The 21,423-nt window shown below is 36.6% G+C and overlaps 1 protein-coding gene across 2 annotated transcripts in view; it reads right to left on the bottom strand.

The window, feature by feature from the left end:
• TPR (translocated promoter region, nuclear basket protein) overlaps positions 1-21,423 on the bottom strand; it is a 68,656-nt gene that overhangs the window by 36,187 nt on the left and 11,046 nt on the right. For both annotated transcript variants that reach the window (XM_030818741.1, XM_030818742.1), the window contains exons 6-21: positions 19,634-19,737; positions 19,129-19,293; positions 18,581-18,673; positions 18,085-18,165; positions 17,918-18,005; positions 17,053-17,193; positions 16,561-16,652; positions 16,086-16,283; positions 8,337-8,444; positions 6,902-7,128; positions 5,791-5,954; positions 5,145-5,278; positions 4,920-5,068; positions 3,222-3,384; positions 1,533-1,667; positions 890-1,030 (exon numbers count right to left, since the gene is read on the bottom strand). In XM_030818741.1, coding sequence (XP_030674601.1) covers positions 890-1,030; positions 1,533-1,667; positions 3,222-3,384; positions 4,920-5,068; positions 5,145-5,278; positions 5,791-5,954; positions 6,902-7,128; positions 8,337-8,444; positions 16,086-16,283; positions 16,561-16,652; positions 17,053-17,193; positions 17,918-18,005; positions 18,085-18,165; positions 18,581-18,673; positions 19,129-19,293; positions 19,634-19,737 — 2,183 coding nt within the window. The remainder of the gene's footprint in view (positions 1-889; positions 1,031-1,532; positions 1,668-3,221; positions 3,385-4,919; positions 5,069-5,144; positions 5,279-5,790; positions 5,955-6,901; positions 7,129-8,336; positions 8,445-16,085; positions 16,284-16,560; positions 16,653-17,052; positions 17,194-17,917; positions 18,006-18,084; positions 18,166-18,580; positions 18,674-19,128; positions 19,294-19,633; positions 19,738-21,423) is intronic.

Here is a 21,423-nt window from a genome sequence, read left to right as displayed (position 1 = left end):
AGGTTCAAACTATCTTTTTATAGACCTTTGGAGCTTGGCCAAGAGAGAGTAATAGAAAACAGATTTACCATCACACCTGAAACAGCCAAAAAACCCAGACAAAACACATGAAACAACTGAGATCCCTAAGACAGAAAACAAAAGAGGTGAACCTTAGATTGCCTTGGTTTACTGATTTAAAAGTTTCCAGGCTATGACACAGGGAAGAGGAAATGAGGCAGAGCCCAAGAGACTCTCTGAATTGAGAACACAGATCTGAGAGTCCAGGGAGACCAAAGCAGCTCAAATTTGTAAGACAGAATATAAGACAGGAGACTTGCACACACAGAGTACCCTGGAGCTCTACGGAGGGTCCTCCTTAAATATTCATCAGAGTAGCGATCGCTGCAAATATATAAGGAGCTTACCCCAGACAGCGGAAGAACTGTCCAAAGGAATTAAGAGTGAAGAATACCTGTCACTCAAAGAAAGTCAAGAATAATGCCTGTTCTGCAGCCAGACTAAAAAAACCCCACAATTGCAATGGACACTGGCACTAGTACTCATGAAAGTATTGGCCTCAGTTCCAGAATGCACACTGCTCTGGGCCCACCTAATACATCATAAAAGGCAAAAGTCAAAAGAATCAAATCATTTTAAATTAACTTTACTGCATCTCAGAATAAAGCTCAAGAAGATTTAAAGGAATACAAAAATATTCAGCACCCAACATGGTAAAACTCACAATATATGGCACCCAATAAAAAAATTACTGGGTATAGAGTGAGGCAAGAAAAACTTACAAAGTTTTTCAAAATCATGCTTCATCTTGGTTGGCAGACTGTCCACACACCAGATTAATTACTGAACATAAACACACTACAGAAATTTAGAACTCTGATGGACTCACATCTAGATTTCTAGTAAGTGTATGCCTTTGCTCCACCTCATTTTCCAACTTCTTCTTTAGATGAGAGATCTCATGTTCCAGTTTTTCTATCTGGCTACTAAGCCTTTGTTTGGTTTCTGTTTCAGATCGCTCCAGTATTCCCTAAAGCAAAGAAAAGATTTTTGGTTATGCTTAAGAAAAAGACAATACAAAAAAATAAAAATTGAAGGCAAGAAAGAATTACAGTATTACAACCCATTTCTACATGAAGCAGCTAAAATCTACACTATTTATCAAGAAAGTATTCTGGTATTTTTCATATTAAAACATCTATTATACTGGAAAGAGATGGATTATAATCATAATTCAGATTTCCCAAAGTTTTAAAGAAAATAAAAACCAAAGAATTAATCTTACAAATAGTAAAACTGCACAGGACACTGTAAATATACCTGAGGACTTACCAATGTATGGTTTCAATCAATTCTCTTTCAATATTTTATTTAAAATACTGAAATGTCTTAATAAACTCCAAAATTCAATGATCATAATGGATGACAAAAGTGATGGATAAATTTTCTAATTAAGGAAATTGAGAGGATACAAAAATAATCTAAATTTAACTTTTACACAGTTTTTCTACATAGGCTTTCTATTTGGTTACCTGAATTGTTTGCAGATTAGTTAGCAGTAAGTTTTGCCCCCTTTGTTCAGCTAACAAAGACTCTCTTTGCTGAGAAAGACGAACTTCAGACAATTTAAGCATTTCCTTTTCCTTCTTTAAATTTTCTGCTCTTACCTAAACATAAGTAGAAATGAAATAAAAATGCTGAAAAACATGGTGTCAAATGTATTAAGATTATAAAATTAAAATGATTCATACATCACTACTTTTTTTTAATGCTCTTACAGACTATACCTCCTCATTGTATAAGGAAATACAAAACTTAGTTTCACATGTGCTAAAATATGAAGCAAAAATTATTGGGGATGATCAATGAAAAAATCTTTCAATTACAAATACTTATGGTTCCTTGCTCTAACAATCCACACTTTAAAAAATAACAGCAAGAAAAATTTAGTATGTGAGAAGAAGAAAGCAGAATTGCATGACTGCTATAATCATACCTGACTACTATTAAATTATGTAACTTTTAGAATCCAAGCCGGTTTCAAAGTATCTGTTTAAAAGTGATGATTGATCTATTTAAAGTTTCTCCCTCTCCTCAACCCCGAGAGTCTGAGTCTCAAGGGGACCAGGGAGAGTGTTTTGAAAGCTCAAAGTACTCATATTTACACACAATGATTCATATAAATGATCAATGATAAAATTCACTCTACCAGTTCGAAAAAGTGCTGCTGCCCACTCATCACAACGGAGTTGGAGCAAGATAAAAATAAAGAATACAGCCTTATAACAGCATTATAAGACACGGGCCAAGTCCTAACCAACCCATCTCTCATGACTGTCCCAAAATTGGCAAATTATACATTAGCTCGAGTCTGTTTAACACAGGTAAAATGGGGGACAACTATACCTAGCTTACAAGTAATGATCCAAGATAGAAGAGATAACTGAATAACAAAGAAAACTATATAAAAAATTTATCATCACAGAACTAAGTATTTAGTTAAAAGTAATAATTTCAAATGGACATTTATATTCAAGTTAAAATTCAGAAATATAAATTCAATGCAATGTAATTTTTATATTGCCTTTTATTACAGATGAGCAAGAATGAATAAAACATATTCGTCTGGCCAGGCGCGGTGGCTCATGCCTGTAATCCTAGCACTTTGGGAGGCTAAGGCGGGCGGATCACGAGGTCAGGAGATCGAGACCATCCTGGCTAACACAGTGAAACCCCATTTCTACTAAAAATACAAAACATTAGCCAGGTGTGGTGGCGGGAGCCTGAAGTCCCAGCTACTCAGGAGGCTGAGGCAGGAGAATGGCTTAAACCCGGGAGGAGGAGCTTGCAGTGAGCCAAGATTGTGCCACTGCACTCCAGCCTGGGCGACAGAGTGAGACTGTGTCTCAAGAAAAAAAAAAAAAAAAAATTCGTCTTTGTTAGAACCAAGCACTGACGTACACATTTATTTTGAAATGCAATACTTGCGAGTATATCTTAGTCCAGCAGAAAAACAAATTCCTTTCCCTCTTCTATCTTAATAGAAACAATCACCCCACTAATGCATACTGGCCATTTGTAAACTATGTATTAATTACTTGGTGTAATCTACAAACTTCTTAAATACCTAAGTCCTATCAGTGAGTAAAATTCAAAGTAAAAACTAAAGAAATGTCAAATGCAACTTATAATACAAGTTGGACAAGGGATATTGGACTCACTTCCGCGACAGCTAGCTTCTCATTTGCTCCTCTCAAATCTTGAGTCATCGTATTGATAATCTGTTCTTGCTTTTGAGTTGTGGCAGTGAGTTTCTGATTTCTCTCATGAAGTGATGTTATTTCTCGACGATATCCTTCAACATTATCTTGCAGCATTTCATAACTGGTATGAAAAAAGTAATTCTATAAGTAACTGAAATGATATCCTAGCTTAATTCCTTGAAGAAACTTCACAATAGCTTAACCCATTTCCCCAAATGCCCTGAGAATATTGTCTCTAATCCTAATGTAACATCATATATATTTCTGTTAAATTGAGTTCTGCTTAGAAATAACTCCAGGAATAGTTTTTATATTTTATTTTCACACTGAAAATCTGTCAGATTTGCCTCAACTTCAAACAGCATGCTAATTAAATGAGTGCTGGCAGCAAGCTGCACTTTTTTTTTCTAAATGGGAAAGGGGTTAATTTTATGATTTATGAAAAAGTGTAATAAGGTAAAACCTTTATTCTTTTTTCCCAATTCCAAATGTAGTGGTTCAAGTTCTAAGTAAGCAAAGTATTTCATGCTAAGTAACTTTTTAATCTTATTTTTAAAAAATCAATTATATTTAAAATAATGATAATGCAATATTGATAACACCAGACACCCACTACAATGCAGTATGCAAATTAAGTTATTATACAGGGTTAGTGATGGATTTTTGCTAATCCTTTTTTCTTCTATAATCCTGTTTTATTTTCTTATGTGCTTGAAAGCTTACATAATGGCTGGCTAGAGGTTATCAACACAGAAAAAAGAAGTGCTTTAATTGGGGTTGCTGAACTATTAGATGTATAGGGGTAACTGCCTGCAATATATCCTGCCTGCTATAAAACAGAAACAGTTTTATCATGTACTATATAAAAATAAATGTTATCCTAACAAACTAAACTAACAAGCATTCAATGAATCTAATAACAAATAATAATGAAATATTTATTATTATTTCTTTGGATGTGACCAAGAAAATTAATTCTCCTAAAACTACATAGCACTTGCTTCTCTTCTACCTAGAATAGAAAAGGTGGAATATAATTTGCTCCCATTTCTCTCATCGTCTGGTGCATTTATAAAATAATTAAGTCCTACCGAAACAAGTCCTTCAATCTTAGGAAGGGAAACTACCAACATTCCTCACATGAACTTCAACTTATGTTTATTTTTTTGAGATAGAATCTCACTCTCTCGCTCAGACTGGAGTGCAGTGGCCCGATCTTGGCTCACCGCAACCACTGCCTCCTGGGCGCAAGTGATTCTCCTGCCTCAGCCTCCTGAGTAGCTGGGATTACAAGCATGCACCACTGTCACTCAGCTAATTTTTGTATTTTTAGTAGAGATGGGGTTTCACCATGTTGGCCAGGCTGGTCTTGAATTCCTGCCCTCAAATGACCCACCTGCCTCGGCTTCCCAAAGTGCTGGGATTACAGGTGTGAGCCGCCGCACCTGGCCTCAACTTATTAAACAAGCTAAACCCTTAGCACTGCCTAGAGAATCATTAATCAATATGAAAAAAATGAACTACCAGAGGTTCTCATTCTGGAACATGGTTCACAAAAAAAGCAACACTATTGCAAATCAGCTCTTGAATTTAAATGATTTGAATTGTAAAGTATAACATTTAGACTTAATTAATTTGAAATAAAAGAAAACTTACCGTTTAGAAGCAAAATCTAGCTGGGTAGAAATTTTGGTATTTTGTGATCGCAAATCTGTAACCTGTTCTTGAAGTTTCTCAAGCTGCTCATTTTGTATTTTTTCACTTTCTGCTTTTTCTTTTTTGTAGTTCTCAAAAATTTCCTGCAACTAAATATTGGAGATTATGAGAAGGTAACACTGTGTTCTCTAAAAACCTGACCCAGGACAAAGGTGTGATCTTTACCTGTTTAAGGGCAGCCTTAGCCTCTACAGCCTCTGTTGATTCAATAACAGGTACTGGAGCAGGAGTGGAAACAGTCTGTGATGTACTTGGACGTTTTGGAGTTGATGCAAGAGAAATATCATCTAAGCTTGAAGCTTCAGGAAAGTAAAGACTAATAAAATGCTTTGCTGGCTTTCATAAATCAGTTATAATCTAACACTTCTTTGCAAATACACTATTACCAAATAAACAAGCTACACTTATTGAAATAATAAGATTATAGGAGTTTTTAAATAAGGAGTCTACTAAACAATGTATTAAGATTTTTTGATGGTTATTAGAGATAATTCAGTATTTATGGGTTAAAACATAATCCATATTTATGTTTTATTAAAACATATCTGTTTCGGTCATTAAAACATAACCAAAATAGATACTGTAATTCATTGATTCTGAGATGCACCTTTTTCAACAATAGAAAGCATTCCTTTTTAGTAATATATAAAATAATGGTATGTTTTACAGTTGATGGGATGTTATAAGCAATCATATATGGTAGTCAAATTTGAAGCTACCATCATTAGAGTGGCTATTGCTTATGTTGCAAAATTAATCCCTTAATATACATTTCTAAATTATTCCTTAAAATAACTCTATAAAAACCTACCATGTAATGGAATGGCAACTCCTGTTGTTTGTGACAATAAAATACGGTACATATCACGCTGACGAACTATGGAATCAACAAGCTGCATTTGATGCTGTCGTGATTTGCGGAGTTGTTCTAGTTCAGTGAGGGCGCTCTCAAGTTTGAGCTGAAGCTCAGTGATTCTGTAGAAAAAGTTGGCCTAATTCACAGGACTGAACTGAGAGTTAGCTGACTGTAATTTCTACTGTAATTAACCAAGAATCCTTGCCTACCACTAAGTATACCATTTTTGTCCCTCTCATCCTTTTTTTTCATGCTGAGTATTTTATGAACTACTTTTTAAATCCCCACCACACAGGACTCAGGTACTTATATTTACCAATGCAATCTGAAAAATTTGTTTGTAAAAAATTAAATCAGTTCCACTCAGTCCAAACTCTAGTCATTCTTGCTTTCTTAGCCATTCTACCTCTTCTAGAAGGCATTATACATGTTTTTTGAAAAAATCTCTGACTAATTCTTACATAGTTCTCCAGGTTCTCCATGAAGCTGGTCTGCTCCCTGAAATCTAGGACAGGTCTTCTACCTCTATGATCCCACAGATAGGCACTAATCACATTGAATGGAAATTGTCTACTTGCCTATTTTATTGTCTATTTATTACATCTGTCTTACCCATAATCTGAGGTCTTGGAGTAGAAATTTTTTGTTTGGCATTGTTGCTCAATTCTTTCCTCCCTATATCACTATATCCCAAGTACCTAGCACTGCTAGGAACACATAGATTTTTTTGTGGGCAACAGGGTATTACTCTGTCATCCCACTTAGAGTGCAGTGCATGACCATGCTTCACTGCAGCCTCAACCTCCTGGGCTCAAGTGATCCTCCCACCTCAGCCTGCCTCCTGAGTAGCTGGGACTATAGACATGTGCCACCACACCCAGCTAATTTTTTACTTTTTTTTGAGACAGGGTCTCACTATGTTGTCCAGGCTGGTCTCGACCTCCTGGGCTCAAATGATACCCCATTTAGGCCTCCCAAAACATTGGGATTACAGGCATGAGACACTGAGCCTAGCTGAGGTTTTCATAAATGTTTGCTCAACAAGCTGAGGTATTCGATTGCTTACTTGGATGAAGTTGTTTCTTGTTCTTCTCTTTCTCTGGTTTCCCCAAGCTCTCTAAGGGCCACTAAGAGACGCTGATTTTGTTGTTGAAGCTCTTCAATATTTCTGTAAGATACTAGATGCTGTGATATTACCTCAGATGAACTACTTATATCAGCAGAGCTTACTTCCTCATCACGAATTACGTGGTTACCCCTTGCTTCTTCAAGTTCCATCAAAAGCACTCTAATCTAAAAACAAAGTTTTAATATGTTATAAAATACTATTAGTTACAATTCTGGAAAAGTTTAGAATGAAAGTTTTCAAATTAAAACATTACTTATAAAACCTTCAACTTGTACTGCCTCAAATTATCTTTTTTTTTTTTTTTTTTTTTTGAGACGGAGTCTCGCTCTGTCGCCCAGGCTGGAGTGCAGTGGCGCAATCTTGGCTCACTGCAAGCTCCGCCTCCCGGGTTCACGCCATTCTCCTGCCTCAGCCTCTCCGAGTAGCTGGGACTACAAGCCCCCACTACCACGCCCGGCTAATTTTTTTTGTATTTTTAGTAGAGACGGGGTTTCACCGTGGTCTCGATCTCCTGACCTCGTGATCCGCCCGCCTCGGCCTCCCAAAGTGCTGGGATTACAAGCGTGAGTCACCGCGCCCGGCCTCAAATTATCTTTAAAAACAAAGCAACCTTAGATATTAAAATCTAAACCATCAAATTTTAATAGAATAAAATTACTTTTAGGTATGTATTGAAGGCTATTACTTATTAAAAAGTAGCCAAATTACAATTCCCAAAACATGGCTCCAGTTTTGTAAAACAATGATCAAATAAAACCCACAGAGACAAGTATCTATTTTTTATGTGTGCTTGAAAAATAGACATTTAAACAAAAAGCATATATATAATGCCACTCATGTGAAATTTTTACATTTGTGCATTGTGTGGATGTACACACACACATACAAATTAGGGTAAAATATATGAATGAGACATTAAATTTATTGATTTGCTTGTTAAAAAAGTGTCAGAGTAATGCATACAGTCCAATTTTATTTCAGTAAAATCAAATAATTCTTACATATGTTTATATATGCTCATGTATATACACATACAGAGAAGGATGTGAAAAAAATACACAACAGTCTGTTAACTTACCTACACTTTGGGACTTCAGAGGGTAGAGGGGTAGAAACTGGAAAAAGCTTTTATTTATCTTTGAATTATTTCTTCATTTATTACAACCAACACGTATAATTTAAAAATTTATCAAACGTTTGAAAAAAGGGAGGGGCTATGAAAAGAAACAATGGGGCCACAACTCTGCTTGAGTACTATTCCTAATTAATTAGAATTTCATACATGGTAGTTCTATCTTAGATACCTTCAAACAGATTCAAAGATTACTGGGCAGTCAGGTTTTTAAAAGTAGGAAAACAAAAAAATTCTAACCTGTTGTGAAAGATCTTTTATTTGTATTTCCATTCTTTGATTATCTCTCTCAAGTACAGATGATTGCTTGTTGGCTTTATCAGTGTCCTCCTGCAATCGCTGAATCTCCTTTAAAATGTAAATTCAAGTGAAAATTTTGTACTTCGTGCTAGGATTTATACAAATAATAAAGACATACAATACTCAAATACCACCAGTAATCAACTTATACACTAAATAAAATCCTACATAATATTGTAGCCACTAAAAAAGAAGTTTTGTATAAATTTGAACACGTTATTTCTTATTCAGACAATAACAAGCTTCAGGTAAAACCCTCACTTTCAACAGAGTTAAAATTCAAGGAAGATCTAATTGGACCCAAGGGCTCTCTTGCAAACTACACTGCTGGTAAAAAAGTCAATATTCCCAGGAAGGTGAGACTGCTAGACTTCACTTGAAGAAGAAAAAAACCAGTTGATATAATAAAGTACTTGGATTTAAACTGACTTCTAAATTATAACAGCAACAGAGATTTAATTTTGAAATAGGGATATATTTATATTCTTTTCCAACAAAAGGGAAACAAATTATCAGTTTAGAAGAGTAGATATAAATTCATTTAACTGAATTTCCTCCATAAAGCTTGTTCAAGAAATCTTGACAATTTCCCTCAGTAATGTTAATAGTTGTACCATAAAGCAAAACATTCAGAGTATAACCTCTTCTTCAATCAGTATCTCTTAAAAACAAAAAATCTTTATGAATTTCATTAATACTTTTAATAAGCGAATGAGCAATAACAAAATAATGTATATAGAGACATGCCAAATTGTGAAATGGTATAAAAAAGGAGTTCTACCTATGGTCAAACAATGTTATTATTTCTAGGCAGGCTATTACAACTGTCTGATAAAGAATGATTATGCCAGGGGGTGGAGCCAAGATGGCCAAATAGGAACAGCTCCAGTCTACAGCTCCCAGCACGAGCGACGCAGAAGACCGGTGATTTCTGCATTTCCATCTGAGGTACCAGGTTCATCTCACTAGGGAGTGCCAGACAGTGGGCGCAGGGCAGCGGGTGCAGCGCACCGTGCGTGAGCCGAAGCAGGGCAAGGCATTGCCTCATGCGTGAAGAGCAAGGGGTTAGGGAGTTCCCTTTCTTAGTCAAAGAAAGGGGTGACAGACGGCACCTTGAAAATCGGGTCACTTCCACCCTAATACTGTGCTTTTCTGACGGGCTTAAAAAATGGCACACCAGGAGATGGTGTCCCGCACCTGGCTCGGAGGGTTCTACGCCCACGGAGTCTCCCTGATTGCTAGCACAGAAGTCTGAGATCAAACTGCAAGGCGGCAGCCAGGCTGGGGGAGGGGCACCTGCCATTGCACAGGCTTGCTTAGGTAAACAAAGCAGCCAGGAAGCTGGAACTGGGTGGAGCCCACCACAGCTCAAGGAGGCCTGCCTGCCTCTGTAGGCTCCACCTCTGGGGACAGGGCACAGACAAACAAAAATTCAGCAGTAACCTCTGCAGACTTAAATGTCCCTGTCTGACAGCTTTGAAGAGAGTAGTGGTCCTCCCAGCACGCAGCTGGAGATCTGAGAACCAGCAGACTGCCTCCTCAAGTGGGTCCCTGACCCCTGACCCCCGAGCAGCCTAACTGGGAGGCACCCCCCAGTAGGGACAGACTGACACCTCACTCGGCCGGGTACTCCTCTTAGACAAAACTTCCAGAGGAACCATCAAACAGCAGCATTCGCGGTTCATGAAAATCCGCTGTTCTGCAGCCTCCGCTGCTGATACCCAGGCAAACAGGGTCTGGAGTGGACCTCTAGCAAACTCCAACAGACCTGTAGCTGAGGGTCCTGTCTGTTAGAAGGAAAACTAACAAACAGAAAGGACATCCACACCAAAAACCCATCTGTACATCACCATCATCAAAGACCAAAAGTAGGTAAAACCACAAAGATGGGGAAAAAACAGAGCAGAAAAACTGGAAACTCTAAAAAGCAGAGCTCCTCTCCTCCTCCAAAGGAACGCAGTTCCTCACCAGCAACGGAACAAAGCTGGATGGAGAATGACTTTGACGAGTTGAGAGAAGAAAGCTTCAGACGATCAAACTACTCCGAGCTACAGGAGAAAATTCAAACCAAAGGCAAAGAGGTTAAAAACTTTGAAAAAAGGCCGGGTGCGGTGGCTCACGCTTGTAATCCCAGCACTTTGGGAGGCTGAGGCGGGCGGATCACGAGGTCAGGAGATTGAGACCACGGTGAAACCCCATCTCTACTAAAAATACAAAAAAAAAATTAGCCGGGTGTGGTGGCGGATGCCTGTAGTCCCAGCTACTCGGAGAGGCTTAGGCAGGAGAATGGCGTGAACCCGGGAGGCGGAGCTTGCAGTGAGCCGAGATTGCGCCACTGCATTCCAGCCTGGGTGACAGAGCGAGACTCTGTCTCAAAAAAAAAAAAAAAAAACTTTGAAAAAAATTTAGACAAATGTATAACTAGAATAACCAATACAGAGAAGTGCTTAAAGGAGCTGATGGAGCTGAAAGCCAAGGCTCAAGAACTATGTGAAGAATGCAGAAGCCTCAGGAACCGATGCGATCAACTGGAAGAAAGGGTATGGGTGACAGAAGATGAAATGAATGAAATGAAGCGAGAAGGGAAGTTTACAAAAAAGAAGAATCAGAAGAAACGAACAAGGCCTCCAAGAAATATGGGACTATGTGAAAAGACCAAATCTATGTCTGATTGGTGTACCTGAAAGTGATGGGGAGAATGGAACCAAGTTGGAAAACACTCTGCAGGATATTATCCAGGAGAACTTCCCCAATCTAGCAAGGCAGGCCAACGTTCACATTCAGGAAATACAGAGAACGCCACAAAGATACTCCTCGAGAAGAGCAACTCCAAGACACATAATTGTCAGATTCACAAAAGTTGAAATGAAGGAAAAAATGTTAAGGGCAGCCAGAGAGAAAGGTTGGGTTACCCACAAAGGGAAGCCCATCAGACTAACAGCGGATCTCTCGGCAGAAACTCTACAAGCCAGAAGAGAGTGGGGGCCAATATTCAACATTCTTAAAGAAAAGAATTTTCAACCCAGAATTTCCTATCCAGCCAAACTAAGCTTCATAAGTGAAGGAGAAATAAAATACTTTACAGACAAGCAAATGCTGAGAGATTTTGTCACCACCAGGCCTGCCGTAAAAGAGCTCCTGAAGGAAGCACTAAACATGGAAAGGAACAACTGGTACCAGCCACTGCAAAATCATGCCAAATTGTAAAGAGCATCGAGGCTAGGAAGAAACTGCATCAACTAACGAGCAAAATAACCAGCTAACATCATAATGACACGATCAAATTCACACATAACAATATTAACTTTAAATGTAAATGGACTAAATGCTCCAATTAAAAGACACAGACTGGCAAATTGGATAAAGAGTCAAGACCCATCAGTGTGCTGTATTCAGGAAACCCATCTCACGTGCAGAGACACATATAGGCTCAAAACAAAAGGATGGAGGAAGATCTACCAAGCAAATGAAAACAAAAAAAGGCAGGGGTTGCAATCCTAGTCTCTGATAAAACAGACTTTAAACCAACAAAGATCAAAAGAGACAAAGAAGGCCATTACATAATGGTAAAGGGATCAATTCAACAAGAAGAGCTAACTATCCTAAATATATATGCAACCAATAGAGGAGCACCCAGATTCATAAAACAAGTCCTTAGAGACCTACAAAGAGACTTACACTCCCACACAATAATAATGGGAGACTTTAACACCCCACTGTCAACATTATACAGATCATCGAGACAGAAAGTTAACAAGGATACCCAGGAACTGAACTCAGCTCTGCACTAAGCGACCCTAATGGACATCTACAGAACTCTCCACCCCAAATCAACAGAATATACATTTTTTTCAGCACCACACCACACCTATTCCAAAATTGACCACATAGTTGGAAGTAAAGCTCTCCTCAGCAAATGTAAAAGAACAGAAATTATAACAAACTGTGTCTCAGACCACAGTGCAACCAAACTAGAACTCAGGATTAAGAAACTCACTCAAAACCGCTCAACTACATGGAAACTGAACAACCTGCTCCTGAATGACTACTGGGTACATAACGAAATGAAGGCAGAAATAAAGACGTTCTTTGAAACCAACGAGAACAAAGACACAACATACCAGAATCTCTGGGACACATTCAAAGCAGTGTGTAAAGGGAAATTTATAGCACTGAATGCCCACAAGAGAAAGCAGGAAAGATCCAAAATTGACACCCTAACATCACAATTAAAAGAACTAGAAAAGCAAGAGCAAACACATTCAAAAGCTAGCAGAAGGCAAGAAATAACTAAAATCAGAGCAGAACTGAAGGAAATAGAGACACAAAAAACCCTTCAAAAAATTAATGAATCCAGGAGCTGGTTTTTCGAAAGGATCAACAAAATTGATAGACCGCTAGCAAGACTAATAAAGAACAAAAGAGAGAAGAATCAAATAGACGCAATAAAAAATGATAAAGGGGATATCACCGCCGATCCCACAGAAATACAAACTACCATCAGAGAATACTACAAACACCTCTATGCAAATAAACTAGAAAATCTAGAAGAAATGGATAAATTCCTTGACAAATACACCCTCCCAAGACTAAACCAGGAAGAAGGCGAATCTCTGAATAGACCAAAAACAGGCTCTGAAATTGTGGCAATAATCAATAGCTTACCAACCAAAAAGAGTCCAGGACCAGATGGATTCACAGCCGAATTCTACCAGAGGTACAAGGAGGAACTGGTATCATTCCTTCTGAAGCTATTCCAATCAACAGAAAAAGAGGGAATCCTCCCTAACTCATTTTATGACGCCAGCATCATCCTGATACCAAAGCCGGGCAGAGACACAACCAAAAAAGAGAATTTAGACCAATATCCTTGATGAACATTGATGCAAAAATCCTCAATAAAATACTGGCAAACCGAATCCAGCAGCACATCAAAAAGCTTATCCACCATGATCAAGTGAGCTTCATCCCTGGGATACAAGGCTGGTTCAACACATGCAAATCAATAAATGTAATCCAGCATATAAACAGAACCAAAGACAAAAACCACGTTTATCTCAATAGATGCAGAAAAGGCCTTTGACAAAATTCAACAACGCTTCATGCTAAAAATTCACAATAAATTAGGTATTGATGGGATGTATCTCAAAATAGTAAGAGCTATCTTTGACAAACCCACAGCAATATCATTGGGCAAAAACTGAATGGGCAAAAACTGGAAGCATTCCCTTTGAAAACTGGCACAAGACAGGGATGCCCTCTCTCACCACTCCTATTCAACATAGTGTTGGAAGTTCTGGCCAGGGCAATTAGGCAAGAGAAGGAAATAAAGGGTATTCAGTTAGGAAAAGAGGAAGTCAAATTGTCCCTGTTTGCAGATGACATGATTGTATATCTAGAAAACTCCATTGTCTCAGCCCAAAATCTCCTTAAGCTGATAAGCAACTTCAGCAAAGTCTCAGGATACAAAATCAATGTACAAAAATCACAAGCATTCTTATACACCAATAACAGACAAACAGAGAGCCAAATCATGAGTGAACTCACATTCACAATTGCTTCAAAGAGAATAAAATACCTAGAAATCCAACTTACAAGGGATCTGAAGGACCTCTTTAAGGAGAACTACAAACCACTGCTCAATGAAATAAAAGAGGATACAAACAAATGGAAGAACATTCCATGCTCATGGGTTGGAAGAATCAGTATTGTGAAAATGGCCATACTGCCCAAGGTAATTTATAGATTCAATGCCATCCCTATAAAGCTACCAATGACTTTCTTCACAGAATTGGAAAAAACTACTTTAAAGTTCATATGGAACCAAAAAAGAGCCCGCATCGCCAAGTCAATCCTAAGCCAAAAGAACAAAGCTGGAGGCATCATGCTACCTGACTTCAAACTATACTACAAGGCTACAGTAACCAAAACAGCATGGTACTGGTACCACAATAGAGATATAGATGAATGGAACAGAACAGAGCCCTCAGAAATAATGCCACATATCTACAACTATCTGATCTTTGACAAACCTGACAAAAACAAGAAATGGGGAAAGGATTCCCTATTTAATAAATGGTGCTGGGAAAACTGGCTAGCCATATGTAGAAAGCTGAAACTGGATCCCTTCCTTACGCCTTATACAAAAATTAATTCAAGATGGATTAAAGGCTTACATGTTAGACCTAAAACCATAAAAATCCTAGAAGAAAACCTAGGCATTACCATTCAGGACATAGGCGTGGGCAAGGACTTCATGTCTAAAACACCAAAAGCAATGGCAACAAAAGCCAAAATTGACAAATGGGATCTAATTCAACTAAAGAGGTTTTGCACAGCAAAAGAAACTACCATCAGAGTGAACAGGCAACCTACAGAATGGGAGAAAATTTTTGCAACCTACTCATCTGACAAAGGGCTAATATCCAGAATCTACCATGAACTCAAACAAATTTACAAGAAAAAAACAAACAACCCCATCAAAAAGTGGGCAAAGGACATGAACAGACACTTCTCAAAAGAAGACATTTATGCAGCCAAAAAACACATGAAAAAATGCTCATCATCACTGGCCATCACAGAAATGCAAATCAAAACCACAATGAGATACCATCTCACACCAGTTAGAAAGGCAATCATTAAAAAGTCAGGAAACAACAGGTGCTGGAGAGGATGTGGAGAAATAGGAACACTTTTACACTGTTGGTGGGACTGTAAACTAGTTCAACCTTTGTGGAAGTCAGTGTGGCGATTCCTCAGGGATCTAGAACTAGAAATACCATTTGACCCGGCCATCCCATTACTGGGTATATATCCAAAGGACTATAAATCATGCTGCTATAAAGGCACATGCACACGTGTGTTTACTGCGGCACTATTCACAATAGCAAAGACTTGGAACCAACCCAAATGTCCAACAATGATAGACTGGATTAAGAAAATGTGGCACATATACACCATGGAATACTGTGCAGCCATAAAAATGATGAGTTCATGTCCTTTGTAGGGACATGGATGAAACTGGACATCATCATTCTCAGTAAACTATTGCAAGGACAAAAAAACAAACACCGCATGTTCTCACTCACAGGTGGGAATTGAACAATGAGAACACATGGACACAGGAAGGGGAACATCACACTCTGGGGACTGTTGTGGGGTGGGGGGAGGGGGGAAGGATAGCATTAGGAGATATATCTAATGCTAAATGACAAGTTAATGGATGCAGCACACCAACATGGCACATGTATATATATGTAACAAACCTGCACATTGTGCACATGTACCCTAAAACTTAAAGTATAATAACAACAAAATAAAAAAAAGAATGATTATGCTAAATAGGAGAGTTTTATTACACAGAGATTATTTTAATTTGAAGAGCAGTTTTAGGAGATTTGGCTATTATTCTCTAGTTGAGAATCCTAAGGAAAACATACCAAATGCATTAATAAAAGGTTAAAATGCTTTCACAATTTTATATAAAAATTGTGAAATACATAAAAATTGCTAAAGGTATGACGTTTTGTGATTAGCAGTGTTTAATAATGTAATGAGAAGTTTCAAAATGTGTTTATTGAAAACTATATTTAGACTTTTCTGACTCAATCACCTTAAGAAAAAAAATACCTAATAAATCATTTCTCATTTGTATTGTTACCACGGCTAAATTTTAGGAATGGAACCAACCTTCATAGCTTGTTCAAGCTTAACAGATAAACTTGCTACAGCTTTCTGTGCACGTTCATATTCCTCACGCTGGCGTTTCAAAATTGGTGCTTTGGCTTCCACTTCTTTCACTATTTCATCTAGGTACTTATTAATTCTTTTGTTCTCTAGTTTCTCCAAAAGCAACTGATCCTGAGTTTCCACATAAGCATTATAGAGCTGAAAGCAGACGAAGGGTTGTTTCAAATCTAACCATAACAACACAAATATTTAGTAGATCTAGTTTCATAATAAACATTCTTTAACACTAACACAAAATGGCAATGTTTACTATATGTAAGTTACACAGAACTGGAACCAAAGAAAGCCTTTCCTAGAATGATCCATTAATTATACGATGATTTTAAAAATAAGTTTTGGAAGAATTAAATTTTGAAGACATTTGTATACATTTGCTGAAGAAAAGGAACTTAACAACATTTAATACCATTCTTACCTCAGTTAGTTTCATCCCAGGTTTCACTATCTTAGCTACAGCTGCTGCAGTAGGAGACATGGCTGCAAGCTCTTCTTCAGACAATATGGCTCCTGTGCCAACAAATACACATCTAGTATAATTTTGTAAAATTTCAAACTAAAAGCCATTAATAATTTTTCAAGATAAGTGACATGTACTGTACATTATATAGTAATTCCTATAAAAATTTTAAATACATGACATCAAAAAGTCATGTAACACATCTAATTCTAAAAAATCATGTAATAACCTGAGAATTTACAAGACTGTGTGTGATCAAATGGTATTTATATGCCTGATTCTGTAAACATACAGATAGAGTATTAATTTTAAAACAAATTCTATTAATATAACTCGATGGAGTTTCCTACATCACAGCATGACAGATAAATACTATTAGTGAAATTAAATGACTGTTATGTAGGAAAGCTGTAGTATTTCAAGTCACTAACGAGCATGTATTAGCCATACCTTTACGTTTTGTGGCAGAAAGAAGGTCATTTGCATTCTCTAATTCCTTCTCCAATTTCCCTATTTTCTCGAGCATTTCTTTTTCCATTTGATCTTTGGATTGCTCCACCTCTAGAAGATGATCTTGTATTGCTTTGTTGGCTAAAAAACAATTTTAAAGACCAAATATTCAAACATACAGTTAAAATTTTAGTTTACAAAATGCAACAGACCAGTCACTTCTCCCTTCAGCAGATAATATTAAATTTCTAGAGAGGCTTCAGCTGACAGTATCTATTGAAAGTTCTTGCTCTACTTATAATTTTGGGATTGTCTTGGCCTGGCGTTTCTCCTTTTGATGCCTCTTACCCACAAAGAAAATAAGGAAACCCAAAGGGTAAAAAGTGGTGCTAGGTATATCTTTGATTTCGATTTTGATCTTTAATCCTAAGTAAAGGAAATTACTGGAAAAGACCATAAATATCATACACTGAAAAAAGCAAAAATTTGAGGAAATAAAAGACTTTACAAAATGCAAATAACTTAAAGAGGATGTCTTATTTATAAAGTAAAAGAGCATTCAAACATAATCAGAGTAAATGTTTCAAAAAAGAAAACTTTCTCATTAGAAATCAGGAAATTATACAAGATTATTAGATGAAAAACAAAACCCCCTGCTGTCTGTATTTTCAAAAATATATAAACTTACATTTGCTTAAGATATAATTCTGAATTTCCTAATCCAAAGTTCTTTCTTCTGTACCTAATTCCGTCCGTCCCAAATATAGTCTAACACCTAAATCCAATAATCTATACAAAACAAGGGTAAAAAGAAAAAAAGGAATATAATAACAAAAATAATGTTCCCATAATTGAAAACACTTACCTTCACCAGCTTCTTTCAAAAGTTTGTGTAGTTCATCCACTGCCCGGGTTAATTCATTGCTCTTTGCTTCTGAGTCATCAGCGGCACTCTAAAAGTTAATCTTAAAAAGTTACCTAACAGTCAACAATGCAACATTTAGATATTAACATGTGTGGTGGGATATTTACCTTGTACAAATTAGAAAGTTTTATGTGGGCATTTAATTCATTGTGGAATTTCTCTTCCATACTGGCCTGTTGTTCCTTGGCCTGAAAAAAATAGCCCAATTATAGCAGTCTACTTTGAACTAAATTTAGAAGGCTTATCAAATGACAAGATGAAAAATTCCGTTTTTGTAAAGTAAGAGCTAAATCTAAAACACTCAAATTCAAATCAGTCTTCATGACAAAGATAAATTAAGGATAAAATATTACTGATATTTTAAATTCAAGATAAAATAATTAAACAATAAAATTAACCCATACTCATTTTTTAGATAGTATTTTCGATATAACATACAATTGCTATTTCTGATTCTATTTTAGCCTAGCTACATATGGAAGTAGTACTCTCACTGTATTATGGGGCAAAGGACAGATTAAAACATGACATCATTTTATGAAATAACAGCTTCGTAAGTGCTTTAATATTTTGTAAAAAAGACATTTTAATGGTCATATATACCTCTTTTAATTTAGTCAACAGATCCTCCACATGCTTTTGAAGATGTTCATTTGATGTTTTTAAGCCATTCATTTGTTCTTCCAGTCTAGAAACCTAAAAATAAAAAACAGAGCGGGGGAAAGGATGTCATATTAACTGAAATTACTCTGACATGAGGTTTATGCTGCTAAGGAAAAGCTAAGTAACTCCCCCTCCCCACCTGAAAAAGCAATTAAAATATGCATATTTAAAAAAACTAAGAATAACTGCTCACAAAACAATGTTTAGATTTAGCTCACAAAAACTTACCACCACTTCTTAAACAAACACATATTTTAGGAAAGACATATCGTAAGACAGTAGATACTATCCAGATTCGACAAAGAATCTTAAATTCTTTATGTAAATGCAATTGGTTAATTTTCTACGCCAAATGTAATGAATTATTCACATTTAACCACTAATCTTACAACTAATCAGGTACACACTACTGAATACATATTTAATAAACTGACACACAAATGTAAGTTATACTCAACATGAAGAAAAACACAATTTTACTAACTTACCTCCTCTTTTTTATTTTCAAGATTACATTTAAGCTCTAGAATCTCATTCCCTTTTTCTCTTCCAAGAGCCAGAAGTTCATCAGTTTTGGTTTTCAACTCTGTATTCAGCCATGTATTCTGACTATGTAGCAATTCCTTTTCTTGCTCCAAGCGTTTTTCTCGATACTAAAGAAATCCAAGAAAATAACATGTGCAGTTAAAGATGATATATGATTATTCAAAAGATTTTGTCTGTAGCTAAGGGACACAAGCAGAATTTTATTTCAAAACAGAAATTAAGTATTTGCATAGATTCTTAACTAGAAAACATTAAGAACTGTAACAAACTTAAATTTCAAACAAGCCAAACAGATGAACTAGAATTGTCCTAATGCTTAATTTTCTGACATTAAAAACAAAACAAAATGCAGCTTTTAACTACTTTATTGCCTATATTTGAAATTTAATTTAGGTGAGTTTTAATAAAAAGCTATAGTTTATGCGTTAGGAATCATCTGGTACTTGCCTTAACAGAAACATCAGAAGCTTGAAGTTCATCCAATTTTAACTGAAGTTCACCCTTTGTTGTATTGCTTTCTTTAAGTTTTTCATTCAGACGTTTAACATCCTCTAGAATGGTGAAGAGAATTAAAAAATAATAACTAATTAACACTCAGGGGAACCAAATATCAAAAATATATTTCTAGGAATATAAACCTTTAATACAAAGTACGCACAGCTGGCCCTTGAATAACACAGATTGGAACTGTGCAGATTCACTTCCACTCATATTTTCTTCAATAAATATATTGGAATTTTTTCCCAAAAACTTACAATTTGAAAAACTCAGAGACCACAGACCAATCCAGGCAGCCCAGAAATGGGAACAAACTAAGAAAAAGCTACTGTAAGTGCATAATATGTACTAATATGTAGATATTAGTGTATTTTATCATTTACTACCATTAAAATATGCACAAATCTATGATACAAACTTTAAAAATTTATCAAAACTTAATGCACAAACACTACACAACCCTGTCTGCAATCGAGAAGTATAAGCAAATGTAAATATGCTTTATTAAACCACAACTGCATAAAATTAACTGTAATACATACTGTATTACTGTAATACTTTCATAGCCACCTCCTGATACTACTGCAGTAAGCTCAAGTGTTTTGAGTGTCTGTATAGAATGCTGTGTGACTCTATCGTGAGCAGTTTCTCTCTTCAGTAAATTGCATAATGCAGAAAATAGTAATCTTCTGAAGTTTTTGCATATTTGTCACTGTGTTTAGTGCAATACCATAAACCTTGAAATCTTTTGAAGTTTTTGCATATTTGTCATTGTGTTTAGTGCAATACCATAAACCTTGAATAGCAACATGGGATCCATAGAAGTGCTTCTAAGAAGCAGGGAAATATCATGACAATATTTTAAAGAGTTGAATTGCTTGATATGTACCATAGATTGAGGACTGTAGCTATGGTTACCCACCGTTTCAAGACAATGAATCCAGTATAAGGACCGTTGTTTAAAAAAAAAAAAAGAAAAAGAAAATTCGTAAAGCCATCACTGCAGCTACTCCAGCAAGCACAAAAAAGTGCATTTCTGCAAAATACCTTCCTATCTCGTATTGAAAATGCAGCTTTTATGGGGTGCAGGATTGCTATCACATACCTATAGACTCTAATATGATTTGAGGTAAAGCAAATCTATTATATGACAACTAAAAGCAAAAGGAAGGTGACAGATCTAAAGCTGGAGAATTTAATGCCAGTAAAGGATGGTTTGATAATTTTAGAAAGAGGTTTGACTTACAAAAATGTCAACAAAACAGAAGCAGCAGGTTCTGTCAACCAAGAAACAGCAGATGCTGCTAAGAAAATCATTGAGAAAGGTTACATGCCTGCACCAGGTTTTTAATGCAGATAGAAGTGTCCTATTCTGGAAAAAAAAATGCCACAAAATATATTTATTAGTAAGAAAGAGAAGGGAGCACCAGGATTAGGGCAGGAAGGGATAGGCTGACTCTACAGTATTGAGCAAATGCAGTCAGGTTTATGATAAGGACTGCCCTTATTTATAAAGCCTTTAACCCCAGGGCCCAAAGGAAAAAGATAAACACCAGCTGTCTGTCTTCTGGTTACACAAGAAGAAGACCTAGACAATGACAGACCCCTTTCTCTGAATTGGTTCCACTCATGCTTTGTCCCTGAAGTCAGAAAGTACCTTGCCAGTAAAGGGGCTGCCTTTTTTTTTTTTTTCTGGAGACACAGTCTCGCTCTATCCCCCTAGCTGGAGTGCAGTGGCA

The sequence above is a fragment of the Nomascus leucogenys genome, chromosome 9 (assembly GCF_006542625.1).
Source record: "Nomascus leucogenys isolate Asia chromosome 9, Asia_NLE_v1, whole genome shotgun sequence".
In the NCBI taxonomy this organism is placed as follows: Eukaryota; Metazoa; Chordata; class Mammalia; order Primates; family Hylobatidae; genus Nomascus; species Nomascus leucogenys.
Note: the sequence above shows the minus strand (reverse complement) of the source record. Positions and strands in the feature narration are given on the sequence as shown.